A 20,887-nucleotide genomic window follows, 5' to 3' on the forward strand; every position below is an offset into this window, starting at 1 on the left:
GCATAAAAAATGTTGTATAATATACCATTTGTCCACCTGATAGTATTTGTGTGTGTGTATGCGTGTGTGTATATACAGTTGAAGTCAGAATTATTAGCCCCCCCTGTATATTTTTCCCAAGTTCTGTTTAACAGAAAGAAGACATTTAATCATAATAGATTTAATAACTCATCTCTAACAGCTGATTTATTTTATCTTTGCCATAATGGCAGTACATAATATTTATCAAGACATTTCTATAAAGCTTAAAGTGACATTTAGAGGCTTAACTAGGTTAATTAGGCAAGTTATGCCAATGGTTCTTAAAGTGGGGGTCGGGACCCCCCGAGGGGTCGCGGGACAATGAGGGGGGTCGCCTGTTGATTTCCAAAAATCGATTTATTTTTATTAAAGCATAAGTATTACCATATTTTATCCATAACCTACTGAAGAGAAAAAAATAGTAGTTTATACCATATATAGTTACTATAGTAGCTTATAGTTACTACTTCTATTGGATTGCAACCCCTGGGGTAATTACATTGTATTAAAGACAGCAATAGCGTCAGATGCAGCAGATTTCATAATACCCGGTTAAACTTTGTGGCCCATTTACAGCTCTCATACATTAAAAAAATTAAAAGAAGAATAGACTTGGGTCCATTGGTGTGTGTGCGCCATTGCATGCAAGGTTTCTGTATTTATAACCACCTCAGAGTATATTGGGGGTCACGAGTCACTGGCATTGTCATTTTGGGGGTCGTGGCCTGAAAAGTTCGGGAACCACTGAGTTAGGCAATAAAAAAAGGTTAAGGGGGTTAATAATTTTGACCTAAATTGGTTTTTAAAAAATTAAGAACTGCTTTCACTCTAGCCGAAATAAATAAAATCAAACTTAAAAAAAAAAAAAAATAATAATAATATATATATATATATATATATATATATATATATATATATATATATATATATATATATATATATATATATATATATATGTGTGTGTGTGTGTGTAAAAAAATATTATAGGAAATACTGTGAAAAAAATCCATGCTCTGTTAAACATCATTTGGGAAATATTTGATAAAGAATTAAAAAATTCACAGGAGGGCGAATACCTCTGACTTCAACTGTATGTGTGTGTTTACAGATGGGCTGAATGAATGGCCTTTGTGGCAGGGTTGCCAAGTCTGAATCGAGTCACATTTGAACACTTGTCAAGTTTTGTTTTTATTTACATGTTTAAAGGTGCAGTGTGTAAGTTTGACACCCAGTGGTTGGACTAGGTATTGCAATCCTGATTTAAAACACACGCAGGTTGCCAGATTGACCACACCAACAGGAGCGAGCCTGACTATCGAGCCTAAAGTCTGATTTAAGTTTGACACCCAGTGGTTGGACTAGGTATTGCAACCCTGATTTAAAACACACGCAAGCGCTTGTTGCCAAATTGACGATACCAACAAGAGCGAGTCTGACTATTGAGCCTAAAGTCTGATTTAAGTTTGACACCCAGTGGTTGGACTAGGTATTGCAACCCTGATTTAAAACACACACAAGCACAGGTTGCCAGATTGACAAAACCAACAGGAGCGAGCCTGACTATCGAGCCTAAAGTCTGATTTAAGTTTGACACCCAGTGGTTGTACTAGGTATTGCAACATTGTTTAAAAACACACACAGGTGCAGGTTGCCAGATTGACCACACCAACAGTAGCGAGCCTGACTATCAAGCCTAAAGTCTGATTTAAGACTGATTTGAGTTGTGTTCTAAATAAAAGCAATGGCAATCGATAGAAGGAATATTTTCCATATTTTCCAGTTTTTGTCCGAACCAACACCTGAAATTTATATTTTATTTCTCGCAGCTAAACAACATGATAAACTGTGATCACCTCATGTACGCCTCAAGTGCTTTATTCAGTGTTAAATGCTAATAATGTGAGTTTGAATGTCATTTTACATGACATGTATTGCCATACTACTGAAAGCAGCAGCAGATAGTTCACCTCAGAGCTTGAAACTTCAGAACTGAACTTTAGAACTGTGACTCAGTGTAAACCGACACATATCAGTGATTCAGCATCTACATTTAATAATGTTAAATAGGTTTAATATGTATTATTTGGATTATAAACAATACGAAGTGCAGTGAGTGCACTATTCTGTGCTTTTGAATGGCTGTATTTAAATTTTTGTGGCGTTTCATTTGGTGCAAACAGCCAAATTGCTTATCACTGAAAATCTCATCACGTAGCATGTTGTTAAGACATGAAGTTACAATGTAAACTGCTCACCTAATGTTTACGTGCCTAATTTTATATTATTCGCTAATTAACAACCACCTCATGTGGAACTCTGAATCTGCATCTCATTTCGGAGGATGCTACTGTCCAGCGGAGGTCCCATTTAGGTCACGGACACCTACTTTGAGAGCCTTCCTGACTGAATGAAAGAAATACACTGTTATCTACAAAGGCAACCCGGGTGCTGAAATATAATTGGCTGAACCGGCAGTGGGCGGGTTAAAAGAACTAAAACAAAGACACATTTTCAAAGCAGAATATCTGACTTCAGCATTGTTTTTTAGAAAAACAAGAATGTTCACTGAGCATGTTTCTGAAATATCTGCAAACATATTATTGTTTTTATGCTTTAGGAGAGTCAATAACTTACATACAGCACCTTTAAAATGTGTGTGAACCTAAATTTTCAAGGTTTACATGTTAAATAGAACAATTAACTCATGCAAAAAAAAAATGTTTTGGTAATCAACTATTTAAAGTCTGCTTCCATGTTTGGAGTTTGGAGGGCCGGGGCTTCTCTGATGATGTCAGTTTGGCACTTCAGCCACAATATATTTAGCCACGGCACAGTTATCCGTACAGAACAAATCATGTATGAATCATGTAGTGAAGTAAAATAGAAATTTTTAAATGGGCGGTGTTTTGATAGTATTAGGCTCGCTTTGTTATGAAAACCTGGCAACCCTACTTTACGGCTACGTTTACATCGCAGCTGACTGGGTCAAACAGAATTCAGTCTGAACCAATCATTTGAGCTGTAAACGCCATGTGGCTCTCGACTCGCAACAGTGCTGCTTTTTAAATGACATCTTAGGAAAAACGTAGCTATTTTACACAGAAATTCTGTATGAATTATTTTGTATGACAATTTTTCCGAAAAACATTGTGAAGCTCCACCCCTCAGCAGGGCATGTAGGCAGATTATAGCAGAAAGAATGAAAGGCATCGTACTAGTTAGCCAACAATTCAGCAAAACTTAAAATGACTATGAATTGCTGTAAGATTGTGTTAGGAAAAAAATCCAGTTGATCTATTCTAAGCTGACAAAAATAAATAAATAAATAAATAAAAAACTGGTGAAAAAAAATATTACCAAAAAAAAAAAAAACCTTTCTAAGTGACTAATAAGTGACTTTTTAATGAATGCCCCCAAAATGGAGTAGTTATGGCTAATTAGGACTTGACTAAGCTTACCGCATGCCTTGACCACATGGTGTGAACAATCAGGTTAGTTTACACCAATTTACCTCACCATAATAACATGGTGCTTGATTTACCTTTGTGAAAAGTAAAATAAAAATGCATTAATAATTATGAAATGCATCGCTAATTTTAGAAATGATTTTAAATCGGTAAATTCAAATTAATTTATATGGTTTTTCATTCAAATAAATAAAACAAAACAATATATAAATTTATTTATATTAACCATAGTAGCCAGCATAAATGAGTATACACCCCTTACAGATCTCCTTTTTAAATTAACATTTTCTATAAGATGCCTTACAATAATATGTTTGTCTATATACACTGTCATACAGTCAGTGGCAAAGCCAAAACTGGAACTAATCGAACAAGACAAACTTAAGATGAGTAAAATAATTAGCACACCTACAATTATTGATGAATAATATTAGTAAACAGAGAAAAATCAAGCAAAACGTGAAACAAATATAAAATTGAGTTGACATTTTGAAGTTTGTAATTGTTTTTTGTTTGAATTTCAAATGTATTATCTTTCTGTTTCTAAAGATGTCCGATGACCAAACTCTTATTTTAATAAACACAATTGCTTAATAAAACTGTTTTGTTTAAATGCAACGAAACAAATTGGCTATATTCACAAAAAAAAAAAAAATAATAATAATGGAAACTATCATACAGCCGGCGCAATAAGGCTCAAGATGTGTTTGGCGTTATTTGATGCTATTTTCAGACCAGCGCAACAGTAATTTTCTTTGTTAAATAGCAAATCTATTTCCACCACTTTGTGGATTCATGGGTGTGCTGGTCTAGAAAGGAGGTGTGTTAAAGTGCATTGTTGGCTCATTTAGAGGAACTTAAATAGACCACGCCATTGGCCAACTGAAAGCTGAGGTCTGCTCTTTGAACCTCGCTTAAATGATCTAAGATGATTTGGCAGATCCTAGATGTTTTAATCTTGATAACTGATCTCTAGCTAATTTGGTTCTTCAAACAAGTTTCCGAATCAGATAAAAATGTCTAGATGAACATTTGTATTATGTATTATGTCCAGATGAACATTTGTATTATTTTTAGATGAGCATAAATGTATTATTGCCTTTAAAAAAAATAAGTCCAATATTGTCTATTATCATACACAAATTGTACGCATTTGTCTCTAAAAAGTTTATATCAATAAATTTTCTCTTTGAAACACCAGGTGGTAGGTAGTCTTTTATTTCGGAGTGCAGATTGCATAAGTTTTAGTTATATATATATTTTTAATTTTATTATATATATATTATATATATTTTATATTATATATATATATATATATATATATATATATATATATATATATATATATATATATATATATATATATATATATATATATATATATATATATATATATATATATATATATATATATATATATATATGATTATTGTTTATTTTCCCAAGTGTATATAACTACTACTGTAAGAAAATATCAGAATTCGGTACATACTTTCAGTATTATCTTAGCTTGAACTGACCCGATCTAATCTTGTTTATATGAAATGAGCCACCAGAACTGTTGCTATAACAACAGCTCTTGGATGAGTTTTGAAGAACGAAACAATCCTGGATCATGTCAAATCGTCAATAACCAAATCCTGCTAACTGTGTAATCCACATACAAAGAATGGACCCCAGGTCTAAAGTTCAGCTCAGAGCGCATTAGTTATACGCCTATGCAAGTCCAAATGCTTACACATTGCTTAATACACACACGATGTACAGCAACACACAAATATCCTTACAGATGAAAACAATTAAAGGATTAAAATATTACGAAAATTATTATTTTCTACATAAATATAAATAACACTGTCTCTATGCCTTTCTTCACCTCGGTAGGGTTTTTTTTTCAGTTTTTTCATGACCGTTAGCATTTGTATAATGTTACTAATATTAGCAATATTATTTATTATTATGCATATTTATATTTGTTTTATTAAAAACAAGCTTAGTTTTGTCCACCTGTCAGGTTTTGGAGACGTCTGCATCACCTTATGGGGCATAAGAATAAGACGTGTGTTTGGATTTAACTCACTTCATTATTATTGTTCATTTATTAGTTTGCTGGAAATTAGAACTGAATTTAGAAATAGTTTTTGAAACAGATCTTTGAGCTTAACAAAGGAAATTAAATATGTCGGCTAATGGATGTCTTCAGTGGAGTGCGTACAACACTGTTTCCTTACTCCACTAAAGTAAAGGAGTAAAGAGTAAAAGTTAAGTAAAGAGAAAGTAAAGAGACCGAATGGAGGAGGCTCGTTCTTTATCCTCGTTCATCAGATGCTGCTTAACTGTTTTCTCGCTAGTGAAGTGTTCAGTTTTTCCACTTACAAAGTCCACCATGTAAATAGCAAATGCGCCATTGCGCGACGCAACTGACTCTAAAAGGGAATGTGAGATGAGACTCTGATTGGTTTAATGCAGGTTATGCTCAAAACACACCCATAACTCATTAAGAGAATTAGCACAGCTATGATAGACAATGCGCCCAGGGCGAAGCGTGTATTTTTCCATCCCTAAAATAGCAAAAGTGGATTCGCCTTTAATGCTTTTGTGCCACGTGCTTTAGACTTTGCGCCTAGATCATTAAAATAGAGCCCATGATATTTTAAAAGGTGGTGTACTCATTTATGCTGAGCACTATATGTGTTTCCTGTTCAAGTATTCAATTTAAAAGGTCATTCATACAAACAAATAAAAGGTCTTGCAGTGTGAACGTGGCCAGAACTGATGGGAAACGAACTGTAAAAAAATGACGAAAGCATCACATTTGAAAGCTGTTTGCTAATTTACCGATGATTGAAACCTGAAGCGTCGCGAGCGGATTATGGAAGAGCCTGATATTGCACATTAAAGAGCAGCCTGGAGTCATTGAGTTTGAGGAACTGATCCAACCCGGCAAACCAAATCCAGCTCAAAGGAAAACACCAATCTGACTATTGCAGAAGATCCCGATAGAAGGCGGCAAAATGCAGGTTGGCGTATGTGTGGAAATCTTAACATGTATGTAAACTAGAACAAAAATCAAGCGTGATGTCACAGTCTGCATTTTTTCTCCTTCTCATCTGCTCGATGTGATGAACAACTAAATATTTTAAGGGGAAAAAACATTCAGCATATGTCTCGTTGCTTCCTGGATTTCAGGAATATGCGAATTAAACGCCCCTTGATGCTGATATACGCGTGGGTGAGCGTCAGTCTCTGAGTAGTCGTAGTATCTTTGATATTAAAGATTTCAGCGCATTATTGATACTGATAAATATAACTTTCAGTTCGATTCGCCGCCAAAAAACAAACAAAACGAGCTCCTTTAAATCCAGTAAAAGCCGAGGCGGTCGCCTTTTCTCTCTCTCTCTCGGTCTCTCCACGTCATGTCACAGAGAGGGAATCTGACAATATACAAAAATTTCTTCGTAGCATCCTTGACGGAGTAAAAACAGCTCATCAGTCCCTTTTCTGAGAGAAAGCCAGAAAGAAACAGAGAGAAAGGAAGTTAGAAGCAGGAAAAAGGAAGTAAGGGAGCCAGGAAGGAGGAGGAGAAGTGAGGCAGATGCGGCGTGGGCCTGTACCGCTCCATCATTCCCAGATCTGGGTCTGTTTTCTTCCTTTCTTTCGCTCTTTTTCCATCTCTCTCTCTCTCTCTTTCTGTCAGTTATGTGAGCTCCATCAACCGGAGCTCCGCAGTCCAGGGCAGCAGCAGGCCGAATGGTGACTGAACGAGGTGCTTTGGCTCTGGCTGGACTCTCACAGACGCTCCCTGGTGGGAATCCAGATATAAGGCCCTGACTGCTCCTCGATCACAGTTTTCACCTTGTGATAAACCTCTTCGAAGCTGTCGCCCTCCACGATCGCTGTGATGGAGACAGAGAATGATTTGCTGTTAACACGATCACGTTTTCAACCCAAAACAGGAAACCTTTTATGCGTTGGTTTACATGATAACAGCAGTTTGTACGAATGAAGACGCAAAGGTTTTTTCAAAAGTGTATGCTGTTTTGAAAACACAGACAGTCGTGTGTTTGTAAACACACAAAAGCGAACGTCTATGAAAGCACTGAGATCTTGTGCATACACAGAACATGTTAATTAAAGGCAATCACAAATAAATACACAACAATGAGTACAGAAAGCAGCGTAGAATGATGTCGTGTAATTTCAGGTGTTTCCTTTTTAATGTGTCGACTTTATCTGCAGTTTGACACTTTCACTTTCATTCAGGAACATTACAGGCATGGCCCTGTGACAACCTGAGCTATTGGATGCGAGTATGAAGTAAGAACTGCTGGAAGAGTGTTGTTTTAATGGAGTTTGATATCACACGTTGAATGGGAAGAAAAAAACGCAGCATTTCGCGATGCAGGTGTCTGTTGTCCTTCACTGACTTGGTAGATGCAGAGAATAGTGTCAAACAGCCATGTGTGTACGAATATCCTGTCACAAAATGTGACGAAAATCCAACATAACGATAAATGTTTGATGACGGTGTTTACATGCAATGTTAAGAACACATTGGGCCCTATAGTAAATCCAAGGCCCCCCTTTTATTTTTTTACCTCACAAAAAAATAAAATAAAATAAATAAATAAAATAAATAAAAATGTATATAAAAATTATATTTATTTAATTATTTATTTATTTATTTATTTATTTATTTATTTATTTATTTATTTATTTATTTATTCATTTATTTTATTATTTATTTATTTTAATTAATTAATTAATTAATTATTTATTTACTTTAATTTATTATTAATTTAATTATTTAATTAATTAATTAACACACCTGTACATGTAGCTTTCTTTTAATTTTAATTCTTTTAATTTTAATATTTTAATTAATTAATTAATTAATTAATTGCCTCAGATATATTGTCTGATGAAAACCAGTGACAATATTTTTTTGCTCCATATTATTTCTGTTGTTTTTATAAATGGGGCAAAGTAAACATTCATAAAAAAAATAGCCTTTTAACTAGTTCAGTTAGACTTACTGTAAAACCTAACAGAGTGTATTTACTTCAGATACATACTCCACAAAGATGGACATTTTGATAACTGCTTGTGTAGGCTATTTGATTTGTTTGTGCACTGTGTCAGTTATATTGTGTGATGTATTGAGCGGGCATGCGTTGGTTTTTGAGTCCAGCTGTAACAGCCGTGCGGACTGCGATTCAGTTATGAGTCCATTCAACATGACTCTGCCTATCCCAGCTGCTGTTACTACATGTACAGGTGTATCAAGTATAAAGACTGTTTGAATTTTATTTTTTGTTCTACGACGAGCTTGGTTAGCCTACCTTTGACTGGATGGCTCTCGCGGTAGTGCCGAAATAAGGAACTGTCCTGGTAAAATTGGCACATCTGATCACCTTTATGACAGGGCTATTCCATATTCTGATTGGGCAACAGCCACTCCGAGCCCCAGTTTAGCACCGGCGTGCTGTTTATGAACAGCAGCAAACCGAAAAGAATACTTCACATTATTGACGACAGAAAGCATAACACAAAGAGGCGTTTCCTGCGTCATAGCGCAAATTAATTCTTTAGCCCATCCAAGGTCCCCTTCTTCCGTGGATCCTGGGGCTTCAGCCCCACCGAGCCCTTATGTTAATCCGGCCCTGTTTACATGTCTGAACTGCACTTCAATAATGCCCCAAAAATATGCATACTCCACATGTTCTAATCCGATATCTGTTAAGTTAAATTATGACAAATTATGAAAAATGTGTAAAAAAAAAAAAAAAGTCTTACCAGAGAAGCACTCCAGGAAATCTTGTTCCAGTTTTATAGCGCGATCCATTCCTTTTCTGGCTTGTTCCTCAGTTAGGCGTGTGTTGATTTCTCTGCATTAAACAGTACAGATGCCATCAGTATAAAATTACTCTAGTAAGTGATGTTTTGTCAAATGAATCGAGTATAAGTGTTTGCTGCTACATACAAGACGTTCTCCAATGATTTGGGTCGTACGAAGATGGCGATTGGATGAAGCTGTGCCGCTTGTAGCCTTCGAACTGCATTTGCAGACACATCCAGAATACAGTGCTTTCCCTGCTGCTCACAAACACACAGAAACAGACAGCTCAGGGCAAAACTATTAGCGTTTGTGATTTGAAAAAATATTGCCCGAGTGATATTTAATGGGCAATATTTCCTATAATATTTTTTCTTCATCAGGAAGTCCTATTTTTAGTTCAGTTTGTGTATGTTGCAGCTCAAATTACCACACTAAAAATGTTTTATAACTCTTTGAAACTGCCCCGTTTTGGCTTTGATTGTAATTGTGCTGTTTTGGTGACTGTCGCTTTAAATGCAAATGAGATTCAAAAGAAGGCGGAGCTACAAATTTGTCAGCATAGTGGCTAATTCAAAAACAAGACTAAACTCTTATGCTAATGAGGGAGAGATGGTCACTATTGGGCGGGGCTTTCCCCCTCTGATGACACATACATCTGGAGAATGTCAATCAAAGTGTCTCTGCAGGCTGTTTCTATCAAGTGCGATTATAATAAATAAAAGTAACACATTTTTACCATTTGAAGCTGACTATATTCACACACTGTTACCACACAACTGTGTTTAAACCGCTTATAAAAGGGATTTTTGCATAATAGGTGCCCTTCTCTCTGATAAGCATCACCTCTCTTTGATAAATATTTGAAAAAGAATACAGGAGTGCTAATCACTTTGACTTTAACTAAACATTATTAGGGTTTGATCAATTTGATACACATATTGACAGTATTGATCTCTAACCTGTTCTGCCACCTCTCGGACGCTCTGAACGCTGGTGCCGTACAGGTGGCTGTTGTACTGGCCCGCCTCAATGAAGCGATGGTTCTGGATGTCCTTCTCCATCTGTTCCCTCGAAGACACGAAATGGTAGTCCCGTCCATCCACCTCATACTCCCGCTTGGGTCGTGTCGTATCTGAAGAACAGTAAAGATATCATCTCGTGATTCTATTCAAACGTGTAGTGCTTTTCACAATAATTAGTGTACTGAAGCAGCTTTACAAAAGGTGCACGTTATTCCATTACAGTCAAAATGAGAAATTTGTACATAAAGCTTTGATCAGTACAGTGCTCAGCATATACAGTCCATCCGGAAAGTGTTGATAGCGCTTCACTTTTTCCACATTTTTTATGTTACAGTCTTACTCCAAAATGGATTAAATTCATTTATTTCCTCAAAATTATAATAATAATAATAACTTCAATTCAATTCAATTCAATTCAGCTTTATTTGTATAGCGCTTTTACAATGTAGATTGTGTCAAAGCAGCTTCACATAAATGGTCATAGTAACTGGAACAGTGTGGTTCAGTAACTGGAACAGTGTGGTTCAGGTTTTAGTGTTTAAGTTCAGTTCAGTTCAGTTTAGCTCAGTTCAGTGTGATTTAATCATTACTGAGAGTTCAAACACTGAAGAGCCAATTTATCGATGCGTAGCTCTTCCAGTCCTGAACCATGCGAGGCAGTGGCGACAGCGGAGAGGGAAAAAAAACTTCACCTGATGGGAGTGAAGAAAAAAAACCTTGAGAAAACCAGACTCAGTTGGGCACGACCATTTTAATTTCTCCGCTGGCCAAAAGTCTTGTGCAGAACTTCATTTATAAGTTTATAAAATAACATTTATAAAATAACCTTTATTTAACCAGGTAAGTCAACTGAGAACCAGTTCTCATTTACAATGACGACCTGGCCAAGAGGCAACATGAAAAGCAGATGCAGTACAAAGCAGTAGGGACACAATACAATAACAATTTCACAAATGAACCTAATTACACAAAAACCAACAAAAAAATAAAATAAATAAAAACAAGCACAGTGATCTTGAACTATTGACTGGATTGAATTTTTAAAAATTGATAGAGGAATGAAAGTGCTGAGCTTTAAGGTCTGCTGCAGATGATTCCAAGCATCAGCAGCAGAAAACTGAAAAGAGTAGCGACCAAATGAAGTGCGAACTTTGGGTATGCAAAGGTTAATGAAATTACTAGAGTGCAGATTTCGGCATGTTTCCTGAATGTTAAGAAGTGACTCTAAATATAGTGGAGTTTCACTAATAAGAGTTTTGCAAATGAACAGAAACCAATGAATACAAACTTTATCGTCCTGACTTTTAGAAACTCAAATCAGGGTTGGTGCTCGCTATTGTCTTGACACTTTAGTGAGCATCATGAAGCAGAGCGTGACAAAAGAGTAGAGCAATACTTACGAGGGACACAAGAGCCAAACTTGTCTGGGAACTCAGACAGCAGGTCATCATTCACTCTGTCCTTCACCGGGCCCAGAATAATGATCGGCCTGGCGTAGTGCACTAAACAGGAGAGAGACTCTATCAGTACATGCACTAGCAGACAACGAAAAACAAGAGCAAATAATAAAACGAAATTCAACCCAGGCTCTGATAATGTACCCCTATATACATTTCCGGAGAGCACCAAATACGTCCCAGGAGCTACAGTTTTTGCAGGTTTTGTTTTTGCGAATCCACCAGAGGCTTTTTTGATCTTATTTCCAGATCTTATATATCTTTTGCACGTGCCATGCGCGCCTGCTGTTCTCACGTAAATCCACCAGAGGCGGCTGTCGACTGACTGACTGACCAGTCGACTGACCGACTGTCCTCCTTCCCTAAACCAACCCATAGTGTTTTCAAAAGAAATCTAGAAAAAGGAAAGCCCTTGACTGATTTTAATCACATCCTCGCCTTGTTATTTACTTATTTTATTTTTTGGCTTCTGTTTTTTTCTTACCCCCTTTCTGAAACCGTTCTTCGCCTCAAGTCAACCGCAAGATTATAATAGTTTTGGATTTTTCAATAGCTTTAGTTTCTATTTCGTTTTAACTTTTTGTTTTCAAATTCAGTTAGTTTTAATTGGTTTTAGAGGCAGATTTACTAGTTTTTATTAGTTTCTATATTTTAAAAATGTCTTAGCTTTAGTTTAGTTTTTATTAGTTTCAGTATTAGTTTCAGTTTTTTTTTTCTAAATAAGGATATTTGTTAGGTGCAAGATTCAAAATCAACAGAGTAAATGTATAATAAAAACTCAGTCATACGTTTTTTAAAACATGTATTCAGAGAACACATGAACACTATCATCTACCACAACCATCTACCCATCCTCAAATTCAAATACAACAGCAAAGATTTGTTCACGATCACGATACAGAAATAAAACAAATTATTGGGCACAAATGTGTTAAAGTAATAGTTTTAAGTCTCTGTATTTAATGCTGTCACCGTGCTGCTGTCATGTCCACTCGTTGTTTTTGTCGCGGGAGCAACAGCGAGGATGACTCGAGAAGAACGTCTCGATCTGGCCAGTGGCAGCAGGAGACTCTGAGGTGCGAAAGGGTCAAACACACACACCTGCAGCGCAGATTATATTTACTTTTAAAAGGCTTACAGTAAGATTATGTATTAAATACAGTTACAAATACGAAAACGGAGGTTTTTGCGATAATTTTAGTTAGTTTCAGTTAGTTTTGTATGTACACAATACAGTTTCAGTTAGTTCTAGTTTTTTTTTAAAAACTCTCGTTTTTATTTTTACTTTAGTTAACGAAAATTATTTACATTTTAGTTTTCATTTTTTCGTTTGTTTTCGTTAACTATAATAACCTTGGTCAACCGACGTACATGGCGAGTTACTGGACCAACTGCTAACAGTGGTAAAGCCGTCCATACAAAGGTAAGTGGTCAGCTGGTAAGCACGAAAAGGAATACCACCCCCTAGCAATCATTTTAAAGACAAATTGCAGCCATACATAGTTCTGGCTACAAAATTTGCGATCTCCAGAAATGTATATTTGGCTGCATTTTCAGAATGAGCCTATGTTGCAGTATGGTGCATGTACAATGGTTTTTCCAATCTATCATAACCATCTCTCAGCATTAGTGTGCTTCATATGAGCAGTGTTTGTGCTACAAAGCTATATACAGCATGAGATTTTGGTTTAATTTAGGACACCAACTGCATAGAATATATACACTCACCGGCCACTTTATTAGGTACACCTTACCAGTAAGCTTGGACCCACTTTTGCCTTCAGAACTGCCTTCATCCGTCGTGGCAGAGATTCAACAAGGTACTAGAAATATTCCTCAGAGATTTTGCTCCATATTGACATGATAGCATCACACAGTTGCTGCAGATTTGTCGGCTGCACTTCCATGATGGAAATCTCCCGTTTCACCACATCCCAAAAGTGCTCTATTGGGGTGAGATCTGGTGACTGTGGAGGCCATTTAAGTACAGTGAACTCCTTGTCATGTTCAAGAAACCAGTCTGAGATGATGATTCACGCTTTATGACATGGTGCGTTATTCCAGTAGATCAGCAGTTTCTGAAATACTCCTTTCTTCCCCATTCTGATGCTCGGTTTGAACTGGAGCAGATCATCTTGACCATGTCGACATGCCCAAATGCATTGAGTTGCTGCCATGTGATTGGCTGATTAGATATTTGCATTAACAAGCAGTTGGACAAGTGTACCTAATAAAGTGGCCGGTGAGTGTATAAAGCAAGGCATTATTTACTGGATCAGAGCCAGTATATAAAAGACAAAGCATTTGGTGAATTCTCCCACCTTCCACTTGTGCGACCGTCTCGTAACTCCGTACTGGCTCTTCCCTTCCTGAGAGGAAAGCAAACACACACACACTTTCAATAATATACATGGGGCTCTAGATCAGCATTCAAGATTGTGTATGCTGTGCTATAACTCACCCTGTGAACCTATACTGTCTCGACTTCGGTCCTGATAAAAGATAGAAAGAATATAGGGTACAATCAATGCATGTTAAATAGCAATCGACTGCTTTCAACCTTCATTTACAAGAACAATTTGGCATTCCTTTAATATACTTAAAGGGATAGTTCACACAAAAAAAATGTAAATTTACTCATCTTCAGTTTGTAAAAACCTGTTTGAGTTTTCTTTCTTTTGTTGAACACAAAGGAAGATATTTTGAAGAATGCTGGAAAAAAATAACCAGTGACTTCACTTCCATCCAAGTGAAGTTATCTTTGTCATCACCACTACTGACCTACTGTATTGTTGTTAAACAGAGAAAACATTTTACATGCAACTTTTATTCTAGATCTTAAATTCTTAACAAAAAAAAAAAACAATAAAAAGTTTTGAAACACCGAAAGCGGTCCATATTAATTTTAATACTAATTAGGCTATTGTTTTTATCCATAAACTTTTAAATGCACTCATTTAAAAGAGAGGCTAGATATATCGGGACGCTCTATATTATTATTAGTATTATTTTTTTATTAAAAAGGCTAAATTCTGACTGAGGAAGGTTGAATGTACCGCCTAGGGTTATTTGTCTGATAAATGACAGTAGGCAACAGTTTTTAATTTAAACCTTTCATTCATTCATTCATTTTCTTGTCGGCTTAGTCCCTTTATTAATCCGGGGTCGCCACAGCGGAATGAACCGCCAACTTTTTACGCAGTGGATGCCCTTCCAGCCACAACCCATCTCTGGGAAACATCCACACACACATTCACACACACACTCATACACTACGGACAATTTATCCTACCCAATTCACCTGTACTGCATGTCTTTGGACTGTGGGGGAAACCAGAGCACCTGGAGGAAACCCATGCTAATGCAGGGAGAACATGCAAACTCCACACAGAAAAGCCAACTGAGCCGAGGTTCGAACCAGCGACCCAGCGACCTTCTTGCTGTGAGGCGACAGCACTACCTACTGCGCCACTGCCTCGCCATTTAAAACTTTAACAGATTCCTATTTTTTGGTACGTCAAAAAGTGAGGTTATGACGACCATCTGACAAGCTAATCCAGAAAAACAGTAGTGCTTAAAATGTCACTAAAATGCAGCATTTAAACCTCCAGCATGATTATGCTATTAAACTTACTAAAATGTTGCTGACAATAGCTAAAAAATGCTTTAAAATGGAAAACAGACATGAATGTACCAATTGAACTGTGGATCTCAGAAGTTTGCAACTGTATACCATTGGAGAAGATCACATATTTTTTGAGAGGAAAGGGCGAGTTATTTAAAAAGATTTGGAATCCATTTCTGAATTATATTAAAACAGTACCACATGATTTGATTTGACAAAATAGTTTTTTTTGCACTGGTTTCTACTGTATCTCCTCCCTTTTTTAATTAATTAATTTATTTATTTATTTGTTTGTTTGTTTATTTTATTATTTATTTTATAATTTTATTTATTTATTTTTTATTATTTTTATTTTACTTATTTATTTTATATAGTGTGTATGTTTTACTTTAGCTTGTTTGCTGCTTAGTTTTGATGTTCTGTATTGTTAACTTTTGAAAAAGCTAAACAAAAATATATAATCAAATAAAATGCAGTGTTTAAACCTCATAAATAAACAGAAAATGAGGCGAATAACTGCAAAAGGGTCCACTTTTTAGGAAAAAAGAATCACCCCTGGCTATGGGCCTGTAGTACAGTATAGTAGATTATAGTAAAACTTGTCATGTATTTAACTGCATTTACATTTGTAATTATACATTTGTAATGAATTGTATTAAATGAAATACTTAAAAATATATATATACACATTAAATGTAAAATAGAATTACTCCACAATTTAAATCGGCATCAAATTTACAGGTGCTTTAGTAAGTTAGCAGGTCAAAATCAAGTGTACTGTTTAACATGACAAAATAGTTTATACGAAATGAATTAAGTGTAATTTGTTTAAAGTTTATTTCATCAATGTAATAATATGTTAATACATCCACACACACACACACACACACACACACACACACACACACACACACACACACACACACACACACACACACACACACACACACACACACACTGTTTTATATACTTTAAAGTGTATATATACAGTTGAAGTCAGAATTATTAGCCCCCTAATAAACATAATTATTATAATAACTCATTTTTAATAACTGATTTTATCTTTGCCATGATGACAGTGAATAATATTTGACTAGATATTTTTTAAGACACTTCTATACAGCTTAAAGTGACATTTGAAGGCTTAACTAGGTTAATTAAGTTCACTAGACAGGTTAGGGTAATTAGGCAAGTTATTGTATAACGATGGTTTGTTCTGTAGACCATAGAAGGAAAATATAGCTTAAAGAGGCTAATAATATTGACCTTAAAATGGCTTCAAAAAATTTTTAAACTGCTTTTATTCTAGCCAAAATAAAACAAATTAGACTTTCTCCAGAAGAAAAAATATTATCAGACACACTGTGAAAATTTCCTTGCTCTGGTAAATATAATTTGGGAAATATTTAAAAAAGAAAATAAATTTCAAAGGTGGGCGAATAATTCTGACTTCAACTGTATATTTATATGTCCTTTGTATTACTATTAAGGTTTTCACAAATTTTTCAAACATTTTTCGGTAATTTAGGTCGTTTGTCTGTATTTTAGGTAACCATTAAGTGACATTTTTGAAGAAAAAAAATGCAAATTGTTTTAGATATGCATGTGGATATTTGCAAATATCTGCAAATGCTCTATATTTAAATAGCCTAAACTATGGCATGGCCACAAGTGATGTTTTATAAACAAATTTCGGGATGAGCACAAAAGTCTTTGACGAGGCTAATTCATCACACACAATCATTCTATTATCTAATCCGCTCAAGAGCAAACCTCTCTCTTTATCCTGATAAGGAGAATAACACGAGTTAGGATGTCTTCCCAAGCTCAGAGCCCCCTCACTAGACAGCACACCATATTCTATTCAGTCAAATATCTGTGAGTGTGAACTCGTGAAATAAGCATTGTTGTTGTCCACATCAACATCACATTTACTGCACAGCCTTTACTTGACTGTTTATGATGTTGCAGCACCACTAATAAGCTACCCGTCTTTGATATGAAGGATATGAAGACCCTGCGGAGAGTATAGGAGTATGTGCTGAATGCATGCGTGTGTGTGTTGTGATCTGTATGTACAGCAGGAGCCCTACAGGCAGTACAAGCTCTCAATGCCCAGGAGTTTCCCAGCTTTCATTAAACAGCTCCTTGATAGAGTCCCGCGGGCAGCAAGCACACACACACACACACACACACACACACACACACACACACCAGCGCTGCTCTGAACCATCACAACTGATTACAGAGAAGCCAAACAAACCTCACAGGAGCAGAGCCAAATGTTTCTGGAGGAACTTCAAGAAAAGCAGCTGAACTGTAAGGAGCTCTTGTGTGTTTTGGAGATGAGAGCTTACCCTTTCTTTAGACTTCAGCCGCGTCCACTCTTTCCTCTCCACCCTGAAACAGAGATCAATTTAGCATGAATGACATGAAATATGGAGAAAATGTTGTACAGATTTACTGAGCCCACTTGACTATGTTTACATGGACATCAGTGATCTAAGTACTTGCCTTAATCTGAATGAGACAGTAATATAATTAAGGTGTTTCCACAAGCTGCTTTTTCGTTTTGCATGTTATAGTATATACAGCGGGGGAAAGAAGTATTACAGTTTTTCTTGTTTGCTTTGACCTGGTTAAAGAAACTAGGTTCCACTTGATTTTCATTATCATTATCCCAGCAGAGCAGAAGACAGGTCTTGCAGATGTGTAAACCCTTTCTCATTGGGTTGACACATTTTCCCCACCATTTTTCAAAACAGTTAACACGGATGTCATTCAAGCAGTCCAAACTCAATTGTTTTAGCTTTGGTAACCAAACAGAAACCATCTATTCCTCACCATTAGAAACTACCAAGATCAGTGTGAATTCACTGAAGCAGCGGTTTGACTCTCCTTCACACAAATCTTCACTTAGCAATCAGTCTGCAAACATTAAAAACGGTGGAAGGTCTGTGTTGTTCTGTGCCAGCATGGAAGGAGGAGCTCAATAGTGGCCTATACTCCCAACAGATTTGACTGTATATTGGTTTACATGTGTTTTCTCTAATATTTACAGTATTTTATTACTTTTGTCTGTTTTTTTTTTTAAGTATTTCAGTTTTCAGCCACGGTTTGAAAAATGTCATGAATTAGATTTAAATTTAATCAAAGCATTTCTTATTCTGGATCCATTTCTTTGCAAAAAGGCAAATTTGACAGCCTAAATAGAAAGACAACAAATGGCATTGGCAATACAATGACAAGCAATGGTGCACTGATTCACACTGAGTTCTGTATTTTGTTGTCCATTGTGTAACGCCCCATTCACACGGGGCTTCAGCGTCAACGCTTGACTGAAGGCGTGTCTGAAGTTGGGGCTGAAGCGATCGTCATAAAAGCGTCAGCCAATGAAATCCAGTCAGCAATAGGCCACTGTCTGAGCTGGTGTATTTGCATACAGCGATCTGATTGGCTGACGCTTCCGTTGGCGCTTGAAAAGTTGAGCTAGTCCCAACTTCTGCAGCGAGCAACGCCTCTGAAGCGGTGCCGACGGATCAACAATGCAGTTCGTCAACGCCTGACGTCACCCATTCAAAGTGAATGGGAAGCGTTGACGCTGACGCCCCGTGTGAATAGGGCGTAATGATTAATTGAAAGAGCTCATGTACTTGTTTGCAAGTTGTGTTGTTTGAAGGTAAAACTAGCGTTTGGTGCATATTTTAAATGTTTAGACACGGTATGTGCGTTTTGCAAGCAAAATTTGTCATTTTGACCATGAGTGCCGCGGTTTAGGCCTGTGTGTTAACTGTTTTGAAATAGTGGAGTTTCAGTTGACGGCTGCATCAAAGCAATCAAGAAAAACTGTAAACACGTCAGCATTTTTCCCAGAAGTCATATTTCTAAAGGTGCTGTTGATTTGATATTTTCACCAGATGTTGTTAGCAACCAAAGAAATGCACATATGCAAAGAAAACAAATCGAATTAGTTCACAAATTAAACATAATAAAATGTAATGACCCAAAAGGATTGAACACATGAAGAAAGGGAGGTGAAGAAAGGCAGTGAAAGCCCAGACAGCAGCTGAAATCTCTCAGTAGTTTCCTCGGTGTAAATGAATATCAGCTGCTTCAGTCCAACATCTACATTAGCAGGAGGATGAAGATGAAACCAGGGTGGACATTTCAGCAAGACAATGATCCAAAACACAGCCAAGGAGACTCTCAGATGCTTTCAGAGAAAGAAAATCAAGCTGTAGAATGGCCCAACCAATCACCTGATGTGAATCCAATAGAGAACACAAAATAAAGCTCAGCTTTGTTAGTAAGAGACCTACAGAACCATCAAGACTTTGACACTCTGTTGAAGTCTGTGAGAAACTCACACCTGAGCAATGCATGTGACTTCATTCTCCATTTAAGAGGCATCTTTAAGCTGCCGTCACTAAAAAAGCCTTTAATATAAAGAATTAATCACATTTCAATTGTTCAGCTTTTTCTCCTTCTGTCATTTCATTGTTATTACACACTTTTCAGACTTTTTTTGTTTTGTTTTATTTTTATGTTTGCATTGTTTGGGTTTTTACCAAAATCTGGTTCAATTCCCTGTCAACAGCTCCTTAATAAATATTATTGCCAGGAAAAAAACAGGATGTGTTCTATACTTCAATACTAGTAATTCGATTAAAGTCAAAAAGAAATATGAAAAGTTTCTTGAGCAGCATGTCAGCATATTACTGTACATTAATAATTCAGGAACAAGCCTAGGAGCTAACCTTAGGTGACATGAAATTCAGCTTAGCATCAAGAGAATACAATGCAAGTTAAAATACACTCACTGGCCACTTTATTAGGTACACCTTACTCGTATCGTGTTGGACCCCCATTTGCCTTCAGAACTGCCTTCATCCATCGTGGCATAGATTCAACAAGATACTGGAAATATAACTCAGAGATTTTGCTCCATATTGACATGATAGAATCAAGCAGTTGCTGCAGATTTATCAGCTGCATATCCATGATGTGAATCTCCCGTTCCACCACATCCCAAGGGCGCTCTATTGGATTGAGATGTGGTGACTGTGGAGGCCATTTGAGTGCAGTGAACTCATTGTCATGTTCAAGAAACCAGTCTGAGATGATTCACGCTTTTTGACAAGGTGCGTTATCCTGCTGAAAGTAGCCATCAGAAGATGAGGACACTGTGGTCATAAAGGGATGAACATGGTCAGCAACAATACTCAGGTAGGCTGTGGCGTTGACACGATGCTTAAATGGTACTAATGGGCCCAAAGTGCGCCAAGATAATATCCCCCACACCATTACACCACCACCACCAGCCTGAACCATTGATACAAGACAGGATAGATCCATGCTTTCATGTTGTTGATGCCAAATTCTGACCCGACCATGCAAATGTGGCAGCAGAAATGGAGACTCATCAGAGCAGGCAACGTTTCTCCAACCCTCTCTTG

At 36.6% G+C, this 20,887-nt stretch overlaps 1 protein-coding gene and 1 long non-coding RNA gene across 8 annotated transcripts in view; one reads left to right on the top strand and one right to left on the bottom strand.

Moving 5' to 3' along the window:
- Positions 1 to 1,114: 1,114 nt before the first annotated feature.
- On the top strand, positions 1,115 to 4,153 carry LOC147844526 (uncharacterized). Its single transcript, XR_015490683.2, has 2 exons — positions 1,115 to 1,252; positions 1,892 to 4,153. It is a non-coding gene; the product is annotated as an uncharacterized LOC147844526 (long non-coding RNA).
- A 1,462-nt stretch (positions 4,154 to 5,615) lies between these two features.
- The window catches only part of dlg4a (discs, large homolog 4a (Drosophila)), a 226,302-nt gene continuing 211,030 nt past the window's right edge, over positions 5,616 to 20,887 (bottom strand). For all 7 annotated transcript variants that reach the window (XM_087254514.1, XM_087254512.1, XM_087254513.1 and 4 more), the window contains 8 exons: positions 17,789 to 17,831; positions 14,268 to 14,298; positions 14,128 to 14,175; positions 11,750 to 11,851; positions 10,287 to 10,459; positions 9,472 to 9,584; positions 9,285 to 9,376; positions 5,616 to 7,384 (listed from right to left, as the gene is read on the bottom strand). In XM_087254514.1, coding sequence (XP_087110640.1) covers positions 7,278 to 7,384; positions 9,285 to 9,376; positions 9,472 to 9,584; positions 10,287 to 10,459; positions 11,750 to 11,851; positions 14,128 to 14,175; positions 14,268 to 14,298; positions 17,789 to 17,831 — 709 coding nt within the window. In that variant the 3' untranslated portion in view covers positions 5,616 to 7,277. The remainder of the gene's footprint in view (positions 7,385 to 9,284; positions 9,377 to 9,471; positions 9,585 to 10,286; positions 10,460 to 11,749; positions 11,852 to 14,127; positions 14,176 to 14,267; positions 14,299 to 17,788; positions 17,832 to 20,887) is intronic.

This window comes from Danio rerio, chromosome 5, assembly GCF_052040795.2.
Source record: "Danio rerio strain M-AB ecotype USA chromosome 5, GRCz13ab, whole genome shotgun sequence".
Classification (NCBI taxonomy): domain Eukaryota; kingdom Metazoa; phylum Chordata; class Actinopteri; order Cypriniformes; family Danionidae; genus Danio; species Danio rerio.